The 22,583-nt window shown below is 33.2% G+C and overlaps 5 protein-coding genes across 5 annotated transcripts; 2 read left to right on the top strand and 3 right to left on the bottom strand.

Annotated features, from left to right (window-relative positions):
• Nucleotides 1–131: 131 nt before the first annotated feature.
• Nucleotides 132–2,118, top strand: LOC107931844 (tryptamine 5-hydroxylase). The gene is made up of 2 exons (XM_016863801.2): nucleotides 132–1,076; nucleotides 1,409–2,118. Exons 1-2 carry the CDS (start codon nucleotides 186–188, stop codon nucleotides 2,024–2,026), a joined length of 1,509 nt encoding a protein of 502 aa, XP_016719290.2. The 5' UTR covers nucleotides 132–185; the 3' UTR covers nucleotides 2,027–2,118.
• Nucleotides 2,119–2,477: 359 nt separating this feature from the next.
• On the bottom strand, nucleotides 2,478–5,066 carry LOC121208152 (probable phosphatase PSR2; the record flags this gene model as incomplete). Its single annotated transcript, XM_041078647.1, has 4 exons — nucleotides 2,478–3,632; nucleotides 3,742–3,895; nucleotides 4,780–4,861; nucleotides 4,937–5,066. Coding segments are annotated over 4 exons (471 nt in total), but the record flags the coding sequence as incomplete, so codon positions are not given.
• Nucleotides 5,067–5,813: 747 nt separating this feature from the next.
• LOC107931802 (DEAD-box ATP-dependent RNA helicase 38) lies at nucleotides 5,814–9,463 on the top strand. The gene is made up of 8 exons (XM_016863740.2): nucleotides 5,814–6,047; nucleotides 6,136–6,429; nucleotides 7,090–7,329; nucleotides 8,248–8,313; nucleotides 8,472–8,876; nucleotides 8,943–9,054; nucleotides 9,128–9,213; nucleotides 9,303–9,463. The coding sequence occupies exons 1-8, from the start codon at nucleotides 5,871–5,873 to the stop codon at nucleotides 9,363–9,365; spliced, it is 1,443 nt and encodes a 480-aa protein (XP_016719229.2). The 5' UTR covers nucleotides 5,814–5,870; the 3' UTR covers nucleotides 9,366–9,463.
• A 561-nt stretch (nucleotides 9,464–10,024) lies between these two features.
• LOC107931845 (carboxy-terminal domain RNA polymerase II polypeptide A small phosphatase 2) lies at nucleotides 10,025–13,174 on the bottom strand. The gene is made up of 6 exons (XM_016863802.2): nucleotides 12,621–13,174; nucleotides 11,975–12,103; nucleotides 11,767–11,887; nucleotides 11,611–11,692; nucleotides 10,570–10,723; nucleotides 10,025–10,460 (listed from the first exon to the last, which is right to left on the bottom strand). The coding sequence occupies exons 1-6, from the start codon at nucleotides 12,924–12,926 to the stop codon at nucleotides 10,326–10,328; spliced, it is 927 nt and encodes a 308-aa protein (XP_016719291.2). The 5' UTR covers nucleotides 12,927–13,174; the 3' UTR covers nucleotides 10,025–10,325.
• A 3,909-nt stretch (nucleotides 13,175–17,083) lies between these two features.
• LOC121207882 (probable serine/threonine-protein kinase dyrk2) lies at nucleotides 17,084–20,493 on the bottom strand. The gene is made up of 6 exons (XM_041078387.1): nucleotides 19,964–20,493; nucleotides 18,428–19,533; nucleotides 18,226–18,333; nucleotides 17,855–18,133; nucleotides 17,622–17,765; nucleotides 17,084–17,544 (listed from the first exon to the last, which is right to left on the bottom strand). Exons 1-6 carry the CDS (start codon nucleotides 20,253–20,255, stop codon nucleotides 17,371–17,373), a joined length of 2,103 nt encoding a protein of 700 aa, XP_040934321.1. The 5' UTR covers nucleotides 20,256–20,493; the 3' UTR covers nucleotides 17,084–17,370.
• Nucleotides 20,494–22,583: the final 2,090 nt, after the last annotated feature.

Genomic DNA, 22,583 nt, shown 5'->3' on the forward strand with positions numbered 1-22,583 from the left:
TGTCTGTGTTCATCGACATGATTTCTCCACTATACCCTTTATTTCTAACTTTCATACAAACGACAAACAAGGTTATTTTAGTCATAAAAGAAATGGTCCAACCTTCTATATAAGCCATTTGCTGATAAAATGACCTTTAAACTTTATTCAGTCTTCTCTACATCCGACTACATTTTCAAAAATATATGGACCATTTTACCCCTCAAACCATTTTTATTTCCATCTTACTTCTACTCAGTATCCTTTACTTCATCACTTTCCTACGAAGATGGCTAAAGTCACAGTCATTAACCCCGCCTTCACCACCAAGTCTTCCGATAATCGGTCACCTTCATCTCCTTACCGACATGCCACATCATACCTTCACTAAACTCGCTCAAAAACTTGGTCCAGTAATCTACCTTCAGCTCGGTCAAGTTCCCACCGTCATCGTCTCTTCACCTCGACTCGCTGGACTCATCCTCAAAACTCATGACCATGTCTTCTCAAATCGTCCTCAACTCGTTTCAGCTCAGTACTTGTCTTTCAACTGCTCCGACGTTACATTCTCTCCTTACGGACCTTACTGGCGTCAAGCTAGAAAAATCTGTGTCACCGAGCTACTAAGCTCCAAGCGAGTCAACTCGTTTCAACTCATCCGAGATGAAGAAGTGAGTCGGTTACTAACAACGTTGTCAGCTCACCCCGGTTCAGAAGTCAACGTAAGTGAGCTTTTCTTGTCGTTAGCGAATGATATCTTATGTAGGGTGGCGTTTGGGAGGCGGTTCACGGAAAGTGTAGGATCGTCAAATCATTTGGCAGCAGTGTTGAGGGAGACACAGGAACTGTTCGCAGGGATGAGCGTAGGGGATTTTTTCCCCGAGTGGGAATGGGTTCACTCAGTGAGTGGGTATAAACGAAGGTTGATGAAGAATTTGAACGAGTTAAGACGAGTTTGTGATGAGGTAATAAAGGAGCATTTACAAAGGGGTGAAACTGGGATTAAAGAGGATTTTGTGGATGTTCTATTGAGAGTACAAAAGCAAGATAACTTGGAAGTACCCATTACTGATGATAATCTCAAGGCTCTTGTTCTGGTAAATCTTTAATCTTAACATGTTCAAGTAACAAAAATTTGGGTTAATTATTTTTTGGGCTAAATTTGATAATTATTTTTATATTGGAACTTAAATTTTTTTTCTTAATTTAAAAAATATATTAATTTAAAAAATATATAATTTAACCGACAATTCAATTAATTCATATCTATTCTTAATTTAATAGTTTTAAAATTATTTCTTGGATTTAAACAAGATCAATTCCTAATCAAACCAGTTGAAACATGTTGGTCTTAACTTTATTTATTTATTTTTAAGTTGTGATGTATTCATTAATTTAAAAGTGAAATGATTTTTTTTTGGATGTTTAGGACATGTTTGTTGCAGGAACAGATACATCAGCAGCAACCTTAGAATGGACAATGACAGAGTTAGTCAAACACCCTGAAATAATGAAGCAAGCACAAGAAGAGGTTCGAGCCGTCGCACGTCGAACCGGTAAAGTCATCGACGAAACCCATCTTCAACACCTTCACTTCACCAAATCCATTATCAAAGAGGCTATGAGACTACATCCAACGGTGCCCTTATTGGTTCCAAGAGAATCCATGGATGAATGCATTATTGATGGCTACAAAATACCACCCAAAACTCGCCTCCTTATCAACACTTATGCTATAGGAAGAGATCCCAATTCGTGGGATAATCCCCTTCAATTTAATCCCAATAGATTCCAAGATTCAAACATTGATCTTAAAGATCAAGATTTTCGGTTTTTACCATTTGGTGGTGGGAGAAGAGGTTGCCCTGGTTATGGTTTCGGTCTCGCCACCGTCGAGATCGCACTTGCTCGCCTCTTGTTTCACTTTGACTGGGAATTGCCTTACGGAATTCATACTGATGATGTTGATGTTGATGAAATTTTCGGCCTTGCATCGAGGAAACGAACTCCGCTAATACTCGTCCCGACGGTAAACGAAGGACTGTGAAGTTAACAACCAGGACAATGAAGTGAACTCGAGACCACCTTGTAGAACTGTTTCACTCTTTTAAAATAAAAATAACCCAGGTTATTGCTTTATCCCCAGGGGTGTGTTTGGGTGAATCACTTGCTCTTCTTGATTATAAGCTTTTCAGTCCAATAGGAAATTCAAAGAAAGAAGAATGAACAACCAAATAAATTATTAGTCTGATAAGTTGCTAATGAATTGAAGGGCTCTAATTGATTGAAAAATGAAGAACTAAAACCATTCCTGGAGGGATCTGCATGAGCAGCCAACCAAGGTTCAGCCATGGAAGCACCGAACCCATGGAAAACATGAGCATTTGCTCTCCTCCCATTCCCCATCCACTTCCCACACTCCGCCAAATTGTTGTCAAACACTGCCGGATACTGGCTCTCCGTGGCCAACCTATAGCCGACTGCAACGGTGAATCACATTACAAAGCTTGGCAATCCTTCAATAAAACATATTGTTCCTTGCATTGTCGTTGCTTCAGCTGTGACATTGTAATACCATTGGTGCTTTCTTGTGCTTTGCTCCAGCTTGAAGAGAGTAGCCACTGCAAATAAAAGCACCATCTTGGCTTTTGTCTTCAATCATTCCTATACACGTATTTATTTGAGCCATTTAATACGTTGATGATCAATTTTCATATTCATTCTATAAAAGGAAAGTTAGCAAATTCAAAGATACTTACCTCTTGGATGAACTAGAACTCAAAACTAAGTTTTTTAACACTTAAATCTTCTCCTCCCAAGCTTGGAAGCTCACTTTCCATCATTTCCACATTTCCCACAAATTAAAAATATAAAAACTCAAGCTTATAAAGCTTTCTCATAACAAAAATTTCAAATAGCAAGGTAGGAATGATGGAAGTACAATTTCTTACTTTATTTGGACTTTTCTCTCCTTAAATTCAACTTTCTCTCATCAACCCATGAAGCATTAAGCTTAGATGAAGAAAATAATGGTGGAAATGAGCTTAAAAAAATGACTTTCTACTTAATTTTGGTAAAAAATCAAAATTGGGAGGACTTGATTTCAAGAAAAATGGTAAGAAAAAGAAAAGGAAAATTCTCCCTTGAAGAAGATGGAAGGGTTGGCAACTAGGATGCTGATGGGGTGAGGAGGGAGTTTTGATATAACCAAATCTAAACATAAAAGTCGAAGTTAAACTAAGCAAAATGTGTGGTCCGCATTCAACCTCCAAATTAATACGCATTTAATAGCTAAAATGAAATCCCAATTATATAATATCAAAATAAAAAAATTTTCAAAACTTGTGTGTTGGCTTGATAATCAGGTTGTTCGCTGCCCTAGGTGTGGCTTGAGTTCAAGTACAATTTAATTCATGTACTTTCTCATCTTTTTAATTTAGTCCAAAAAGTGATATTCTTCAAACTAAAACATATTTCAACTCATTCTCATGCTCAATAATTATCCATGCCTATGTTTTCTCAATTTGATCAAATTATATTTTAATTCTTCAAACTTGAAACCATTCAGGCATGTGGAACCGATCATAAAGAAAAGGTCTCACGTCTTTCTGTAGAGAAAGGTGCTTGAGAAGTGGAAGGAGGACATCCAGAAGCTTTTCGACATAAAAACGGTTGTAAACAATGTGTAAGTAATCAGACATAGTATAACTAATCGATATTGAATGAAGGTAACGAGTTTTAAGACAACGGAAATCGTGGTACCTGTGTATCATGTGGTTGCCCCGCAGAAAATGGAATGCATGGGATCCCGTTTAGTGGCTGCAACAAGAAACTAAAGGGATTGTTGTCTACGATAACGGTTCGGCATAAATTTTTCGATAAGCAGGAGAGGTCTTTCACATGTTCCCGAAACTCACTGTAAAATATCAGAAGAAAATCACGAAGAAGTCGATTGATTATGCATCTGATACAAAGGAAAGCACAAATTCGCTTCTAAAACATCAAAAACCTCGCACAAATACGGAGTGTTGGGTACTAAAATTAGTTCCTTCATGTTTAAGGTACCAAAATTTTAATACAAAACCTTATCAATGCATTCCTTACATACAAATGTGACCTTAAGACAGCCTAAAACCCAATGAAATCCTACATAAAACTCGAAAATTCGAAGTTGAACTGATGCTCATTTTACGTAAACGAGAATTTATACATGTAACTCAAGAAACAGCTTCAACACGTGTAGATTTTTGCCCTCATGGATTTCCGCGGCAGAAGAATCTCCGGAAAGTATCATGATCAAGGTCCATTTAGTATAACATAGGGAATGAAATGTAAAGAACCATTAGTAGTATAATTTCTGACACAAAGCACAAGTTTGCTTCTAAAACATCAAAAGCCTCACACAAATACGGAGTTTTCGGGTACTAAAACTAGTTCCTTCATGTTTCTGATTCCAAAATCTTAATACAAAACCTTACCAATGCATTCCTTGCATACAAACATTACCTTAAGATGGCCTAATAGATGAAATCCTACTTGAAACTCGAAAATTCGAAGTTGAACTGATGCTCGTTTTACGTAAATGATAATTTATACATGTAACTCAAGAAACAGCTTTAACACATCTAGATTTTCGCCCTCATGGATTTCTGGGGCAGAAATATCCCCAAAAAGTATCATTAGCATAACATAGGCAATGAAATGCAAAGAACCATTAGCAGTATAATTTCCCATCTACAAAACCGAGAGAATGAAGGCCGGAAAATCATAGAAAGAGCATATGAAGGACGTGGTACTTACGTACAAATTGTAGAAGGCCTATAAAGTCGATGACTAAACCGATTTTCCGCATCAATTCTGTCAACAAGCGGTCTAGCATAGCCTGTGGAGGATTGGAGAAACAAATAAAAAGGATGAAAATGAATGAAAACAAAACAATGTTTAATAGTGCGCAAACCTTCAAGGCCAGCAGTGAATAGAACAAGTTCAGCAAATTCACTTAGTTGATTCAAGAATTCTTGCAATCCCGGGCGCTCGAACACTGTAACGTAGCTGATCTTAGGTTTGCCTTCGAATTCCTTCAAGGATCAAAGCACACAAATGACAAAAGAGGAAAAGAAGTAAAAAAAGAGAGGAGCTTTGAACGGCGGCCAAAAATAGGCTTGCCAGCTGCCCAGATGACGACAAAAGAGGGAGAGAGCATAGGCTTGTTGACAGTAAGGGGTAGACGGCGACGATCAACAGTAAAAATATCTAATATTTATAAAGAAAATAATGTTGGTTGACACATCAGCGTAAATATTAAGTTGACTTACAATTTTTTAATTTAGGAATCAATTAAATAAAAAAATTAAATATCAAATAAATATAAATTATAATTAACACTTTTGGATTTATCGCTTACAAAAATATAATTAAAAAATTCACTAAAATTGTTGATATATCATAAAATATTAGAAATATATCAACAAATGATTGAAATAACAATAGAATTCTTTCGAATATATTTGAATAAAATTTCCCTTATATCGTAAAACTGATAAAGTTATTTGTATTTATCCTAAAAATATATATAATTTTTAAAAAATATATTTACATACTTTTTAATAATTAAATTTAAATAAAATATATTTTTAATTATTTTATTTAATTCAAAACGAATGGAGAGTATTAAGCTAAAATTACCACTAAACAATAAATATTAGATATATAATATTTTTAAAAAATTAATATTTAATTTTTTTATAATTAAAATTTTGACCCATAAAATTACTGCTTAACTATTAAGCTAAAGTTACCCTATATATAGTTTCTACATTCCATCGAAACTAACCGTAAAAAGAAACAAAACCTACCTTCCCGCCATTCGTTCCCTTAATTTAGAGACCTTCATGGCTGCCACCGCCGCAGATTCCGCCGCCCCCACCATTTCCGCCGCCGACACGACGACACATTTGGCCAATTTAAAACACGATGCAATCGCATCCGAAATCGAAATCGGAAACCTAACGATCAACGAGAGCAATAATAAGTTCTTTCATGATCCTGAAAGCTCCAACATTAAAACCGTATACATTCTTGAATCTAGAAATTTTTAGTTTTTTGTGTAGTTTGATTGAGAGATTTAAGATTTTGAGTCGTAATTTTGTTTTTCAGATTACGTCAGGGGATACGCCGTACGTATCGGCATTTACGTTTGAGGAATTGAATTTGTTACCAGAATTATTGAAGGGGTTATACGTTGAGATGAAATATGAAAAGCCTAGTAAAATTCAGGCAATTAGTTTGCCAATGATTTTGAATCCTCCTTATTTGGATTTAATTGCTCAAGCTCATAATGGTTCTGGAAAAACTGCTTGCTTTACTCTCGGAATGTTATCTCGTATCGATCCGAAATTAAAAGCTCCTCAAGCATTCTGTATTTGTCCTACCAGAGAATTGGCCATTCAGGTTTAGTTTCTACCGATTTGAATTTTCAAATTGGATTTTTAGTTATGATCATTGATTTTTAGTTTCTATGGATTTGAATTTTCAGTTATGATCATTTACTTCGGGTTATGTTTGGTTATTTTGATTATTAAGGTTTAGTTTCTATTATTTTAGCTTTTATGAATTTGAATTTTCCATGTTTTAATGAAATTTGACTTTTATTTATGATGATTGATATTGGGTGGTTATTTTGGTTATTTAAGTTTAATTTTTATGAATTTCAAACTTTTTGTTGTGATCATTGATTTCGGATTATTTTGGTTTAATTTTAATGAATTTGAATTTTCGATGTTTTAATAAATTCAACTTTTAGTTGTGATTATCAATTTTTGAGTTATTTTAATTATTTCGGTGTAGTTTTGGTGTTTTAATGAAATTTGACTTTTAGTTATGATTATTGATTTTGGGTTATTTTGTTTCTTCAAAGTTTAATTTTTATGAATTTGAATAAATGAAATTCGATTTTTAGTTATGATTATCGAACTTTGAGTTATTTTAGTTATTTGAGTCTAGTTTTTATGAATGAATTTAAATTTTCGATTTTTAATGAAATCTGGTTTTTAATTATGATCATTGACTTTTTTTTTAATGAAATTCGAGCTTTGGGTTTATTTTGTGTAGAATCTGGAAGTGCTTAGGAAGATGGGGAAATATAGTGGGATAACTTCAGAATGTGCTATTCGAGCGGGATTTGGAAATGAATTTCATAAGGTCAAGGAACAATCTATTAGGCCGCCTGTTACATCTCAAATAGTTATCGGCACCCCGGGCACTATTATTCATCGGATACGTGCTAATAAATTGAGTTTGAGTTATCTCAAGATTCTTGTGTTGGATGAGGCTGATCACATGCTTGCAGAGGTAACCTATGCTTTACTAGTTTATTTTTTGCTTGGAATTTGTAATTTAGAGTTCTCTTGTTTTCTGTATTAATGCTTTTGTTTAGAGCTTCGCTTGGTTTATCTATGATTAAAAGTGTTTGTAGGTCGGATTTAAACATAAATACTAACATATTTTATACTTGTTTAAATTTAAGTTTATCTAAAATATGGATTTAAAATTTTTTCTAAGTCTGTTTATATTTGTAGAAGGTTAACCCAAACTCATTTTAAATCTAAAGGTGTGTTTATAAATCAAGTCAGGTTAAATTTAAGTCAGGCCAAACTTAGTCACGATATTAATCTATGGTTTAATGATTTATTTTTGCTTGGAATTTGTAATTTAGAGTTCTCTTTGTTTTTTCAATTAATGCTGCTTTTTTAAAGCTTTACTTGGTTTATGTATGACTTGATTTTGTATGGTAGTATTGATTTTTCCTCCCTTGTAAGTATGTTTGTTGGTAGAAGTATCATGGAGGTTCATATGTTAGGAGTTAAATTGTATTTTGATTCTTCTACTAAAAAATAGACAAATTAGAGTAAATTGGTCCTTTTTTTAAAAAAATTACATCTATTTGTACTATTAAAAACTGGCGTATGTAACATGGCGTCCACATTTACCTCATGTTGAAGTAAAATGATCAGTTTTCAACAGCAAAAATGGATGAAATTTTAAACTAAATGACCAGTTAGATTAATATGCCCATTTTTTAGTAGAGATTGCAAAATGCAATCCGACTCTTAGTATAGGGCCTACATATTGCTTTTACCTATGTTTGTTTATTGCATTAATCAAAATGCCCGCCTTATGATTGATTTTGGAAGAATGGACATTGCTTTAATCATGTTATTCAATCATATGAACTTACTGTTGATCATCATGGACATTTGTTTGCTACAGGATGGATTTAAAGGTGATTCTGTGGACATAATGAGCAAGATTCGATGTGTCAATCCTCAGTGTCAGGTTTTTACTTCAAACATATATTCTAAATGTTATTTATTTGGTCTAGGATGCATATGTTAAGATTGTTAATATTTTGATGCTAATGATGTTTTGTCTGTAATAAGTGATTTTGCATGCTTAGTGATGGATTGAATGTCTGGTTTTGAATTAATCTTTAGGTTCTCTTCTTTTCTGCCACATTCAATGAGACTGTTAAAGAATTTGCTGCAAAGATAGTTAAAGGAAATCACAACCAGTTATTTGTGAAGAAGGAAGAACTATCATTACAGTCGGTGAAACAGTACAAAGTGAATTGTCCTGATGAACTTGCTAAGGTTATGGTGATCAAGGACCGAATTTTGGAATTCGGAGAGCGCGTAGGACAGACGATAATATTTGTACGCACCAGGAATAGTGCAATAACGTTGCACAGGACCCTTGTTGAAATTGGTTACGATGTTACCACAATTCAAGGTGCTCTCAAGCAAGAAGACCGAGACAAGTTAGTGAAAGAGTTTAAAGATGGGTTGACTCAGGTCCTTATTTCAACCGATCTTCTTGCTCGGGGTTTTGATCAAGATCAGGTATCGTTTCCCTTTTGATCAATCTTTTTCGAGTTGCCAACATCTTAATACTGTATATATCTGCAGGTCAATTTGGTGATCAACTATGACCTTCCTGTGAAGCATAACCATCCTACGGAACCTGATTGTGAGGTTTACATGCATAGAATTGGCAGAGCAGGACGATTTGGCCGCAAGGGTAAGTTGTCGAAATGATTGAACCCTTTTGCGTCTCGTCCTTATGTTAAAACATCATGTACATGGATTTGCAGGAGCTGTGTTCAACTTGCTATGCGGCGATGCAGACGAAAAGATAATGACCAAAATCGAAAAACATTTCGGCACGGAAATAGCAGAGGTAAGCCCTCTCATGTCTATGATGTGTGCATTATCTAAATTTTGTTTTTCCTTTTATGCTTTTTCATTTTCATGTTATTATGGATGCAGGTTCCTGACTGGAGAAATGAGGAAGACTTTGTAGTTGCTCTTAGATCAGCTGGTTTACTGTAACCAAAGCTTGAAATTTGGAATAATTTTGGAGTTTAAAATTTACATGTTGGGATTTTTGGAGGACATTTTGGGAATTTTAGGTAAATTTTGTGGTTGGATTTTTCATAATTTTACATTTTGGCATGAAATGATAGATAAAGGTTTATAAATAAAAACATTATAGCCGAATTGAAATTTTTTCAAAAAAAATTAAACGAACTGAAATATTTTAATTAATTCAGTTGATTAATCGAATTAAGTAAAATTTATATGTTTATGTTTTGTTTTTTTGGTTAAAACAAGTATAAAACATATAAAATATAAATTGATAATGTTCATTTAACCGAATTAAATGAATTAAAACTATTTATAATTTGTATTATTAATTATTAAGTTCGGTTAATTACACAATTTCAAACTGAATTAACCGATAATCAAACTTTCAAAAAATCTCGAATTAGATTCATTTGGTTGATTAATTCAATTTTAACCCAAAATTTAGGGTTCTTGCCCTATACCTTTATTAGAAGGATTTGTGCTTGAACTCAAAACGAACCAATTTAAAAAATTGAATTAGTTCATTTGAACTCAAGCAATTCAAATTTGAAATAACCCAAAATTGAAATAACTAAAACCCGAAATAAAAAATCAGTCTGCTTTGTCCAACACGGATACCAATGTTAAAGCTAAAAATAATAATTGATTTGAGGAGAAAATTTACAAAATTCTGAAAGAAACATAAAACATTCAAACAAGATTGCAAGCCTATAAACAAAGATACACTAAGAATGAACAATTTTTTTTTTATGTGGATCTAAATACATAAATGATTTACCTAATAGAATAAGAGATAGCATTGCATTAATCCATTTGCAAAACATCGTTGGCGTTTATCGACGGAATTCAGATGCTCTCTGTAAAATTTATGATACCTTTGGACGGAGATCAAACGGAAAGTACATGTAACGAATCTCTTTCTTCCTACGCTGACCAACTAGAAGAAGGGATCCCTTGCTTTTGAAACCATTCGGGCATGTGGAACCGATCATAAAGAAAAGGTCTCACGTCTTTCTGTAGAGAAAGGTGCTTGAGAAGTGGAAGGAGGACATCCAGAAGCTTTTCGACATAAAAACAGATGTAAACATTGTGTAAGTAATCAGACATACTATAACTAATCGATATTGAATGAAGAAAACGAGTTTTAAGACGACGGGAATCGTGGTACCTGTGTATCATGTGGTTGCCCTGCAGAAAATGGAATGCATGGGATCCCGTTTAGTGGTTGCAACAAGAAACTAAAGGGATTGTTGTCTACGATAACGGTTCGGCATAAATTTTTCGATAAGCAGGAGAGGTCTTTCACATGTTCCCGAAACTCACTGTAAAATATCAGAAGAAAATCACGAAGAAGTCGATTGATTATGCATCTGATACAAAGGAAAGCACAAATTCGCTTCTAGAACATCAAAAACCTCGCACCAATACAGAATGTTCGGGTACTAAAACTAGTTCCTTCATGTTTAAGGTACCAAAATTTTAATACAAAACCTTATCAATGCATTCCTTACATACAAATGTGACCTTAAGACAGCCTAAAACCCGATGAAATCCTACACAAAACTCGAAAATTCGAAGTTGAACTGATGCTCATTTTACGTAAACGAGAATTTATAAATGTAACTCAAGAACCAGCTTCAACACGTGTAGATTTTTGCCCACATGGATTTCCACGGCAGAAGAATCCCCGGAAAGTATCATGATCAAGGTCCATTTAGTATAACATAGGGAATGAAATGTAAAGAACCATTAGTAGTATAATTTCTGACACAAAGCACAAGTTTGCTTCTAAAACATCAAAAGCTTCACACAAATACGGAGTTTTCGGGTACTAAAACTAGTTCCTTCATGTTTCTGATTCCAAAATCTTAATACAAAACCTTATCAATGCATTCCTTGCATACAAACATTACCTTAAGATGGCCTAATACCTGATGAAATCCTACTTGAAACTCGAAAATTCGAAGTTGAACTGATGCTCATTTTTCGTAAATGATTATTTATAAATGTAACTCAAGAAACAGCTTTAACACATCTAGATTTTCGCCCTCATGGATTTCTGGGGCAGAAGTATCCCCAAAAAGTATCATTAGCATACATAGGCAATGAAATGCAAAGAACCATTAGCAGTATAATTCCCCATCTACAAAACCGAGAGAATGAAGGCCGGAAGATCATAGAAAGAGCATATGAAGGACGTGGTACTTACGTACAAATTGTAGAAGGCCTATAAAGTCGATGACTAAATCGATTTTCCGCATCAATTCTGTCAACAAGCGGTCTAGCATAGCCTGTGGAGGATTGGGGAAACAAATAAAAGGATGAAAATGAATGAAAAAAAAACAATGTTTAATAGTGCGCAAACCTTCAAGGCCAGCAGTGAATAGAACAAGTTGAGCAAATTCACTTAGTTGATTCAAGAATTCTTGCAATCCCGGGCGCTCGAACACTGTAACGTAACTGATCTTAGGTTTCCCTTCGAATTCCTTCAAGGATCAAAGCACACAAATGACAAAAGCTATCGTGTAAATAGCAAGGCATTTAGAGTAGAGAATTGATTATTCATATGAAACCTTGTCTGAAGATACACATTCAAGTTCAAACCACTTCAATCCAGCATCCGTTGCTTGACTGCGAAGGGCCGGTGGAAGACTAGATGTCTCATACGCACATACTAGAGTTTCATCCAAGTCGAGAACTACCTGCAGGAGCAATGATTAGACGTAGAACATCGGTGATACATCGTTGCACAAAACCTCAAGAATCGAGAGGTCCTCCTTTTACATCTATTGAAATACGAAACATCACACAAGTAAAGCTCTTCAATAGCCATGGTTTTACCCCGAGAGAGCGCCGCTCTAATCGCTCTTCAACGCAACGACTAGAGAAAAGAATTCCTCGCTTGTGTGATGTTTTGCATATCAAAATCTCCCAAGTAATAAATCATTTTAGTATTTCTTTTTTCAAGGTTAAATTGAATAAAGGCTAAAACTCTAAGTTCATAATTTTAATTTCTTTGTGAAATGCTTATCTACTTCTTCAAACAACTTAATTTTCAAAGCAAATTAAGTTTAACAAATGCTAATTTTTTTCTAACAATAAAGAAATGAATTTTTTTAAAGCGGTAATTGAAATTCTAACACCATTTCTATGAAATTGCATTTTTATTGCGTAATTTAAAGAAAATAAATCTGACTAAAAATGAAAACAATTTCTTACGGTGAGTTTTTCGATTCGGTCTTCGTCAACGGGAACGGGTGAGTCCAAAACGGCAGCGATCTCGACTGTAGAGGGACACTCGATCTCGACCGAGTCAACGACCGGCAAGGGCTTAAAACGGTGCGTAGAAGACGAAGTCGTCGTCTTCGTCTCCGTCGTCGACGAAGAAGAAAGCAAAGGATATTGACCTACGGCTCTGATGATCTGAGCGAAGATCTGAAAGAAAAAAGCAAGCCAATTCAAAAGCGCCCTCCATACTTGCAGCGACCGAGGCGTATACACCTCGGCCCGAGTCAACTCAGCCATTCGCAAATATCGAACGATTCACGATACACAAAAAAAAACAAAACAGATAACCGGCGAGGAAGAGGAAGGGAGCGCTTATCCTGCACAGTTAACCGGAACCGGACCGGTTCGTTAAATACGGTTAGCCCTTTAAAAAATAAAGAGTCTTTTCTTCACATTTGGTTTAAAGAGGCTTTCTTTTTTCCTTTTATCAGAGGATGTGGTCATGGTGGTGAATGGTGATTCGAGAAAGTGATGTTTACCCACGCGCTCTGTCAAGCGAGTGAGTAGTTATTTTTACCTTTTCAGCGTATTATTTGGGGTTAATCATTTGGGGTTTAATTATAACATTTCCTTCTATTTTGTTGAAGTTTGTGATTTAATCCCTTTTCTTTAATTTGGCATAATTTGGTCCTTATAATATCATTACGGTCCAAATTGATAACACTGTTTGTTGTTGATGTAAGCAATGGTGAGAATTTTTTAAGCATGCTCAAACACATTTTAATGCAGAAGAACGTCGATTTAAGCATGCTCAAACACATTTTATCTTTTTTTTAAGGAATGAGAGAAATTATGGATAGTTCTAGGGTAAAAATAATTTTAAATAGACTGTTGAAAGGTAAAAGTATCATAAAGCCCTCGGTAGTAGGAGTTAAATTGTATTTTTGTCCCTTCTACTCCAACAATGGTCAGATTAGTCCCTATAAGTTAGACAAATAACAAATTGGTTCTTTTTGTTAAAAAAATTCATCTATTTGTATTGTTAGAAACTAATGTGATTGAAGAAATAATCAAACAGCAATATGTCGATCATACCTTAATTATTTTTGCTGCTTCATAAAAAAATCGTTAGTATATTAGAGTAATTTGTAAAACGTTTGACAAGTACCAAATCGAACAAAAATAAGATTATGTATCAAATTAAGAAAAATAGTCAAGTTCATGTACCAAATTGGACCCCCAAAAAGTTTAAATACCAACAGCAAAGTGTCAAGTTTAGATACCAAATCAAGAAAAAAGTGTCGAGTTTAGGCATCAAATTGAACAAAAAAGATTTAAGTACCAAATTTAAAAAAAATATCAAGTTCAGATACCAAATATGATATTAAACCATAATATTATGGTTCCTATTATATAAATTTAATTTTGAAAAGGAAATAGAAAAGGAAATAAATTCCACGCGCTGTGGAGAAAGTGAAATAAAAAAAAATAGGACATTTTCAGTGGATCAAAGCAGCCAATGAGAAGAGACAATGCTCGGTTCTTTAAGACACACACTCTCCGCTCATTATTTTATGTCAGCAACGAATCTATTGTGTTAAAGCTACATTGATATGATTGCACATTTTACATGGAAATAGATTTTACTCTACAATCTTATTAATATTAATTTTTATATAAAATAAATAGATTGTCCAATCTCATTTTCATCCCTCTAAATTTTAATAAAAAAATATTATTTTTTTCAAAATTAATATAATAATTTTTTTATTTTTCGATTTTTCTACTAGAACGAGCCCAAAAAACTTATCTTCCACATTTTATGGGCCTATTAAGGTGAGAAATTATTTTACGAACTATTCTCACCACATTATCTATGGTCTCTTTCTAATTATTTAATGACATTTCAGCAATTTTTTCTATGTCAATGACACGTAATTTATATATTTTTTATCTTGAACCCTAAATCTCATCTCGACCCCAAAATATTAAACTTCAAACCTCAAGCACAAAATCTTGAACCCTAACATTGAAATCAAAACTAAACCCTAAACTTGAATCCTAAACCCAAAATATTGAACTTCAAAATTCAGACCCTGAATCTTGAGCTCTGACACTGAATACTAAATCTTAAATTCGAACCTTAAATTATTTGAGTTAGGGTTTGATTTTGATTTTAGAGTTAGGATTCAAGATTTAGAGTTTGAGATTCAAGGTTAAAGATTTTGGGTTTGGAATTCAAGGTTCAAAGTAAAAAAAAATACAAAAGTTATGTGTCAACGACATGGAAAAATTTGTTGGAATGTCATTAAATAATTGGAAAGGGGCCATGGATGATATAATGAGAAGGATTCATAAAATAATTTCTCCGTTAAGAGAATAGATACTGACCACAAGTTTTAAGCTGCTCCATATCTAGGCAATAATCCAACCTTTAACCACTTATAAATCAATTTTTTTACAAAATTATAATTGCTATAATTAATTGAGCAACATCAATTTTAATTAAAGCCAAATTCCATATCTTGAAATTTTTGTAATATAAATAAATATATTTTAAAATATCCTAAAACCAAATTGACTAAAATAAGCTTCATCTAGAAAGAGAATAAAAAAAATTATTTATTATATAACCAGACATTAAGAATTTATAATTTTTTTTTAAAAAAATTGTAATATTCTTTGCATATAAATGCTTAGATAATGATGATTTTGTCAGCATCTCATTTTGGACTTCAGCTTGCTTTTAATGGAAATAATTGTTCATAAAAATAAAAATAAAAATAAAAATAATTAAATTTATGGGTTTTCGGTTTAATCCTAGTCTCAATCCCTATACTATTCAAACTTTTAAAATTTAGTCCATTTACTTTTAATTTCATAAGTCTAATTTAAAATAAGAGGGACTAAATTCAAAGGTTTAAAAATACAGGGACTAAGATTCAAATTTAGACATTTATTTTTCTTGAACAAGGTCCATGGACTTATCTCTTAATTGACAATGACTTTTTCTTCCTTTCTTTTTAGGGACTTCTTTTTTTTTTTATTTTTGGTTGGTCAAAATTCAACCATTTATTTATGATTTTTTTTAATTCCTAAATTTAATATTAATTGACAGCTATTATTATTGTCCCTACACAAGAACTGCTTTAAGCATATCTAGTTCTTGTAAACTTATATGCCACTTCGCTTAAACTAAACACAATCGAATTAAGTGTTTTTTTTAGTATCAAAATTTATCGGATTTGACATCTAAATTTATTCTAAATACGAAATTAAAAAAAATTGTAAAAAGAATTTATAATATGCCATGCCATTAAGTGTTTATATCGATTATTATGTTCTGTTGTAACTGTCATATGTCATGTCATCACTTATCATACATTATTATGTTCTGTTGTAACTGTCATATGTCATGTCATCACTTATCATACATTAAGGGCTTTAATAGGAAAGATAATTCTGAATACTTAATTGATTATTACTTTGTAATTAAAACCTCAATTGGGTATGGTTTTTAATTAGGACTCAATCGATTAATTATTGATTTTTTGAGAGCTTTTTAATCATTTAACCTTTTTAATAATACCAAGCTTTTTTTAAATATATATACAATAAATTAGAGAAATGTACTTTCCTTGTTTCTCTCTTTGCTTATTTATTCTCCTAATAAGATTCACATGGTTTTGGGCTGACAAAACTATGACTCTTTCAACCTTATTGTCTACAAAGGAATCGAAGATTGAAAGAGACTTTCGTGGATTGAGTTAAGAGTAATTTAGTTCGAATCAATTTATACTTAAATATTTTTAATTTGAGTTAATTTTGAGTTCAAGTCACTTCAGTTTGAAGCTTTTGCCGTTTAAGTCAAGTAATTACCGGTTATTATTGTTTCCTTTCGCCTTAATTCTTTCAAGTTTGGATAAGTTGGATTCAAACCGGTAAAAGTACTATAGAGACCCTTATACTAAAGTTTAGATTACATTTTACCTCTTCTACTCAAAACATGGGTAGATTAATTCCTGTGCATTAGATCAAAGAACAAACTAGTCTTTTCTGTTAAAAATTGACACTTGTATGTCAACATGAAACACACATAACACACCATAAGTCATTGTCTGGTTTTTCTGTTACCTAATTCAATTTTTAACAATAGAACTAAATGAAAATTTCAATAGAATGACTAATCTGCTTTTTGATATAATGTACAATAACTAATTTACCTATTTTTTGACTAAAGGGAGGAAATTACAATCCGACTTTTAGACAAAATATAAGAACCTTCATGATACTTTTACCATTCAAATCAATTCATGGACTTTTTACGATCAAATTGAGTCGATTTTAATTTTTGGGTTCAAATTGATGGGTTCAAATTTTCGGAATCGTGTTCATCGTTGACTCTTTAACGTGTACACAAGTATTACGTACGTACGTACGTACAGTCATTGGTATTTAACAGTTTCAATCAATGAACAAAATGATTTTATTGTATCTTTTTTGTTGTCACTCAAAACAAAGTAGAGAGGATTGGGGAAAAAAAAAAAGAAGACTTGGTGAACAGTTTTGTACAAAAAAAATGTGAATAAATATGAAGTGTGATTTGGTTTTTTTTTTTTTCACTATACATAAAACCAAAATTGAAATCTGAAAATATACTCGGCTTATAAGATATCGATCGATGAATGTGTAATATACTCACCGAAATTGTCGTTCCTCCAGCCATTCGGCGAGTTCCGGTTTAGTACGAGTGAGAAAGCCAGGGATGTTTTAATGCCTCCCTCGCATTTGGCCGCCTTCGAGGATTCATCTCAAGCAAATGTCTAATGAAATCGATGAACAATACGTCGGATACTTGAAGATGATGCTCCAACGAAGACTCCTCGGAAATTAGGTACTCCAGTTGGTCCGTTTCCTGAATAGGCGGAAAAAGAAAACGGTATAAGTCCAATAAGACAAGTTCTATCATTGGAAGGAAAACAATGAACGGACCTCGTTTATATGGTACAAGTCGTATTCTTTCGTGAAATACTTGTATGTCTCTTGCCCATTCTCCAACATCTCCATATCGATGGGACCAAGCATTCCGACCATCCGTGCAAGGATCATCACGACCGCATCATTTGGAAACAAGACCTATAAAAGTAAACATGTACTTAAAATGAGTAATGGGTTAGACTTGAAATCCATCATCGAAACGAATCCATGATAAATCTTAGACATACGTCCCCAGAACATAGCTCAGCAAGGATACATCCGAGAGACCAGAGGTCAATCTTCTGGTCATACGGGAGGCCAAGGATGACTTCCGGGGCTCTATACGAGCGAGATTGAACATATAGACATAGATTGTCGGTCAGGAAACAACTACTTCCAAGATCAATAATCTTTATCTCACATCTTCTATAACTTTTGATAAGAATATTCTCGGGTTTTAGATCACAGTGAATAATTCCCAACTCATGTAAGTAATCAAGCGCCTCCAAACACTGACGAGTTATGACCTGTCCGAGAGAATAAAAACAGCAAATTACTCGAGATATACCTAAAGCCTTATCACTTATAAGTAACTCTTGGCTAGCTGGTTCGAACAAACCTGTAACCTGCTGATCGTAAAATAAGCTTCTCCGCCGGATTCTTGATTGAATTTCTGGAATTCGTACAAGTTTGCTCGGAGAAGTTCACATACAATGAAAAGATGCTCCTAGATCGATTTTGCATAAGTCATAAAGAGATCGTTAGTATTAACAAACACTAACGAAATGGTTTCTCGAGAAACTCGAAACAACATGGGGTACCTGATGATAGAAGTAGTCATAGAGGCGCAAAATGTGGTACTCATCTCCGGGGTCGTGCTTATTAACAAGCTTTAAAAGTTTGATTTCATCCAAACTTTGGTCGAAAAAATCTTTGTCATTTTTAATGATCTTCAAACAAACGTCGATTCCCGTAAGAAGATCATGCGCTTGAACGACCTTACTAAAAGCAGCTGAACCTAGGTATTCCGTTACGTAATATCTTCCAGCAATGACACTATTTAGCACAATAGGCAGGTCCTTGTTTTCTTCGAATCCGGTCCTGTTTTTCCTATGAATGATTCGTAAGTTGAATACTTCATATTCATCCTCATTCGAGTACATTAGAAGTTCGTCTGTAGCATCAACCTCTTCATTTGTAGCAACCTGAGGTTCATTGAGTTCTCCATCTTCAACTTCGTTAGTATCAATTGTATCGGGCAATAAACTTTTCTCGGAAATCTTGTTCACTAAATCGGAATCACCTATAAACCCATCAATCCAATCATTCGAAACCCTTTTGGCCGTGTAATGGTTTGTTTTCGATATACATTCGGAAGTTCCATTATAATCCGTGATAACATCACCAGCAACCTTTACCTCAAAATCATCAAAATTGGTTCCTTTCGAGCCTATACATCCAAAGTTCAAAGGATTTTCATCGTAAGCACATTCCTTCAACTCCGGTACAATGTCATTGTCACCTTCAAGCCCGTTACATTTACCGAAACAATAATAATCCATAACTTGAATATCATTTTCTCCGTCTATACCGGTCATATTAAAAAGGCACGGCTTGTCCAAGTAATCAAGGCCATCTTCAGTTCCAAATCCTTCGGATTTGTCATACGAACTCCGTGTATTATCAAGTTGCTTCTCCATTTCCAAAGTCGTGACAAACTTATCTTGACTCGGACAGCCGTAGAAGTCAGACCCCGCGAAGCAGGGAGTCATGAAGTCATCTTCATCTTTCTCCTCATGCCAAAACAAGTCGTTCTGCATTTCAAAATCGGGATAATCCCGAGCCGTCCCGAATTGAGATAATCGATCCGACGATGTATCGGAATTGGCCTGAGATGCAGAATTAAGTCCATATGGATTCACAAATTCTGCAAAAAATGAAAATTTTTACACAATTGGACTAACATTCATCCCCAGCAGCCACCTAGACATTGAAAAATATAACCAAAACAACAACAACAAAAAATAATTTCAGTGTTACAAAATCCCTTAAAACAAATCTACAACATGTAATGTTTTGGTAAAAGTATCATAGAGTCCCCTATAGTAGGAGTCAGATAACATTTTACCCCTCCACTCAAAAAAAAAAGAGCAAATAAGTCCCTATACATTAGATCAAAGAGCAATCTAGTCCTTTTTATGTCTGAATACGTATCGATTTCGATTTTAAGATCGATATATGTTATAAAGATCATTCAACTTTAATGTTAATTAAGATTAAATTTTTAGAAAACCAAAATTAATTAAATCATTAAAAAATAAAAAAAAATTTAAAAGCTTTATGTTTTTTTGCCTTACCTGAAGAGCAAACATCACTAGAAGAAGACCTCAAGCTAACGAATTCATCGCCATCGGAACCCGACCCATCACCGGACTTCTCTTTCTCATCCTCCTCCGATCGTCGGGTTGTCGCCGGAATCCTCACCGGCGGTGGCATCGGGAACAAGAACTTCTCGAGATCAAAAGCACCCATTTTTTCCCCATCTTCGTTTTTCTCTATCATATCTTGTTGAAGAGCTTTCTCGGCTTCTTTTAAGCCGTTTTTCCTTAAAAACTCCATTACAGCTTTAACATCGAAGCTCACTTCCATTGAAAAAAAAATAAAAACAGCAATTCCCCTCCCCCTCTCTCAAGTGTTGATTTAGGAGGTGCAAGTGTGGAAATTAAGTGAATTTGGAGGGTCAAAAGTGGAAAACGACATGGACAAAGCACCATGTTTCAGGTTCTGCATGTTCGGTTTTTCTTTTGGGTGTGAAACTTGGAAGGCAAAGAACACAGAGAGAGAGAGAGAGAGAGATGTTCCCTATTACCAACTTTGAAAAGTGGACGGAGCTGACATAAGGGTTTAAGTTGGGTTTTCAAAAAAAAAATTCTGTGGGCCCCATTTTATCATTTAGACACGTGGATGAATCAGACTCATACACGTGGATGTCAAGATTGTTCTTTTCTTCATTACATATTTCTGTCACATTTTAAATTAATTTATTTTAATTAAAACCCAACTCTAAGCTCGGTTGATATTAACATTGTTATAAATATAAGAGGATATGAATTCAAGTACGTTGAAGATGAGTTACAGCTAATTCTAAGCATTGTATAAAAAAAAATTTAAATAGGTGGTTGAACTAGTTGAATCAGATATCGATTCTCAATTTAACCGTCTTGTTCAAACAACCTTGAGTAAAACCATTGATGCTTGGTTCAACCCGTTGGATCGATTTAATTTCCAATTCAATAATAATTAAATAAACAATTAAAAATTCATAAAACCAAATCAACTATTGATGTTTATTGGTTCCCAAGCAATTTGATCTATACTGTATCTATACTTCCGATCGAACTAGCCCTGTGCAATTCTAAAATCACTACTTAAACATCTTTCGAGATACATGAATCAAATTATACATACATGTCAAATGTGATCCACATTTTTTTATATTTTTAATCCACATGTTTTAAATATAATACACGTCATACTAAAACTAACATTTGCTATAAAATAATCTAATTAATACAATATTAATATTTTAAAATTTAAATTTTAATTAATTTAAGGACATTTTTTTTTATTGAAAGTCAAGTGGTCATTTAGGGACCATAGCATATTCATTGCCCACTTCCTTTTTCTTTCACTTTGCTTTTTTGACTTTTTTACCTTCAAGTTTTTTTTTAATTTTATTTATTAATTTTAAATTAGGGAATAAAGCTTTATTACCAGACAAAAAAGAGTAACTTGATATAATTAAACCACTGTTTTTTTTATTCTTAAAAAAGGGTCATTAATTTAAAAAATAAAGTGTCATAATCAATGTTTGAATTTTGAACCTAAAATGAAAGCTTCCAAACAAAGGAAAAGAGATATTTCCCCCCATTTTTTATAGAAAAAAATTTAAAAAGAGCATTATATAATTGTCAAATTTATCTTATATTTTAAAGAGAGAAATTAATGCATTAATCATTGTCAAATCTTGAGATTTTTTAATATGGAAGTTGGATTCAATAATTAAAGTTTTATTAATACATTTTGTTATAATAATAGAGATTAATGTTAACAAAAAAATAAATTAAATATGGATTTTTTTTGTCACATTTGTAGTTTAATCTAATAAATCAATTAAATTGTCGATTGAGTCTTAACTCGATTGGTATGTGTATTATTACTGATATAGGAAGACAAGTATTCGAGTGCGTTGAAGCATATTATCCTTTTATTTAAGGGGTTATGGATAGTTTTAAAAAATCAAATTTTATTTAACTTAAATAATTATATGTGAAATTGAAATTTGAGCTATACATAAAGGGTAGAACATTCGATTTTTTTATGAAATTGATTTAAGTATTTAACTGGACGAATTAAAGTTCAAGAATTTAAATAATCGAATCTACTTTAAATAGATTGGTTCGATAGGTTAACCAACTTTAATTATTGGACTTGAATAAAATATAAATATGTTTTAAATCATTAAAAATATATTAAATTAAGTTGGTTTTTTAGGTCAAGTCCGTCAGAAAATTTAAAAACCGATAACTGATTGAAATAACCAACAAAGTTGAACCCATAACTAGAAAAACCGCACAACCCGTCAAAACCAGTTAACTAAAAATTACTCTCCCTTGATAGCATAAATAATTCAAATTCATACATAGAAAAATTATATAAAGAAACTTAATCAATCAACTCAAATTGTTTGATTTCATATTAAATTAAGCTCGAGTTAAAAAAACCTGAAATTTAATTAAATTCGAATAAATTTTTAAATTCAAATTTTTAAATCGAATTTAAATTTGGACTCTAAATTTTAAACTTTTTAGAATTCGATTTTTATTCTATTATACCCTATTATAATTGATTATTTTGGTGTGTGGACCCATTGGTTATTTATTTTATTGGTACAACCTACTTTTCATGGGGTCATGG

The sequence above is a fragment of the Gossypium hirsutum genome, chromosome A10, assembly GCF_007990345.1.
Source record: "Gossypium hirsutum isolate 1008001.06 chromosome A10, Gossypium_hirsutum_v2.1, whole genome shotgun sequence".
Lineage (NCBI taxonomy): Eukaryota > Viridiplantae > Streptophyta > Magnoliopsida > Malvales > Malvaceae > Gossypium > Gossypium hirsutum.

Bases quoted from the DNA above. Each gene is read 5' to 3' on its own strand.
- LOC107931844 (XM_016863801.2), top strand. From the start codon at position 186: ATGGACCATTTTACCCCTCAAACCATTTTTATTTCCATCTTACTTCTA. The intron at 1,077-1,408 runs GTAAATCTTTAA...TTGGATGTTTAG, and splicing joins ATCTCAAGGCTCTTGTTCTG to GACATGTTTGTTGCAGGAAC.
- LOC107931802 (XM_016863740.2), top strand. From the start codon at position 5,871: ATGGCTGCCACCGCCGCAGATTCCGCCGCCCCCACCATTTCCGCCGCC. The intron at 6,048-6,135 runs GTATACATTCTT...TTTGTTTTTCAG, and splicing joins AAAGCTCCAACATTAAAACC to ATTACGTCAGGGGATACGCC. The intron at 9,214-9,302 runs GTAAGCCCTCTC...TTATGGATGCAG, and splicing joins TCGGCACGGAAATAGCAGAG to GTTCCTGACTGGAGAAATGA.
- LOC107931845 (XM_016863802.2), bottom strand. From the start codon at position 12,926: ATGGCTGAGTTGACTCGGGCCGAGGTGTATACGCCTCGGTCGCTGCAA. The intron at 12,104-12,620 runs GTAAGAAATTGT...TTGCTCCTGCAG, and splicing joins ACCGAATCGAAAAACTCACC to GTAGTTCTCGACTTGGATGA. The intron at 11,888-11,974 runs GTTTCATATGAA...TGATCCTTGAAG, and splicing joins AATGTGTATCTTCAGACAAG to GAATTCGAAGGGAAACCTAA.
- LOC121207882 (XM_041078387.1), bottom strand. From the start codon at position 20,255: ATGGAAGTGAGCTTCGATGTTAAAGCTGTAATGGAGTTTTTAAGGAAA. The intron at 19,534-19,963 runs GTAAGGCAAAAA...CATTTTTTGCAG, and splicing joins TAGTGATGTTTGCTCTTCAG to AATTTGTGAATCCATATGGA. The intron at 18,334-18,427 runs GTACCCCATGTT...AAATCGATCTAG, and splicing joins ATGACTACTTCTATCATCAG to GAGCATCTTTTCATTGTATG.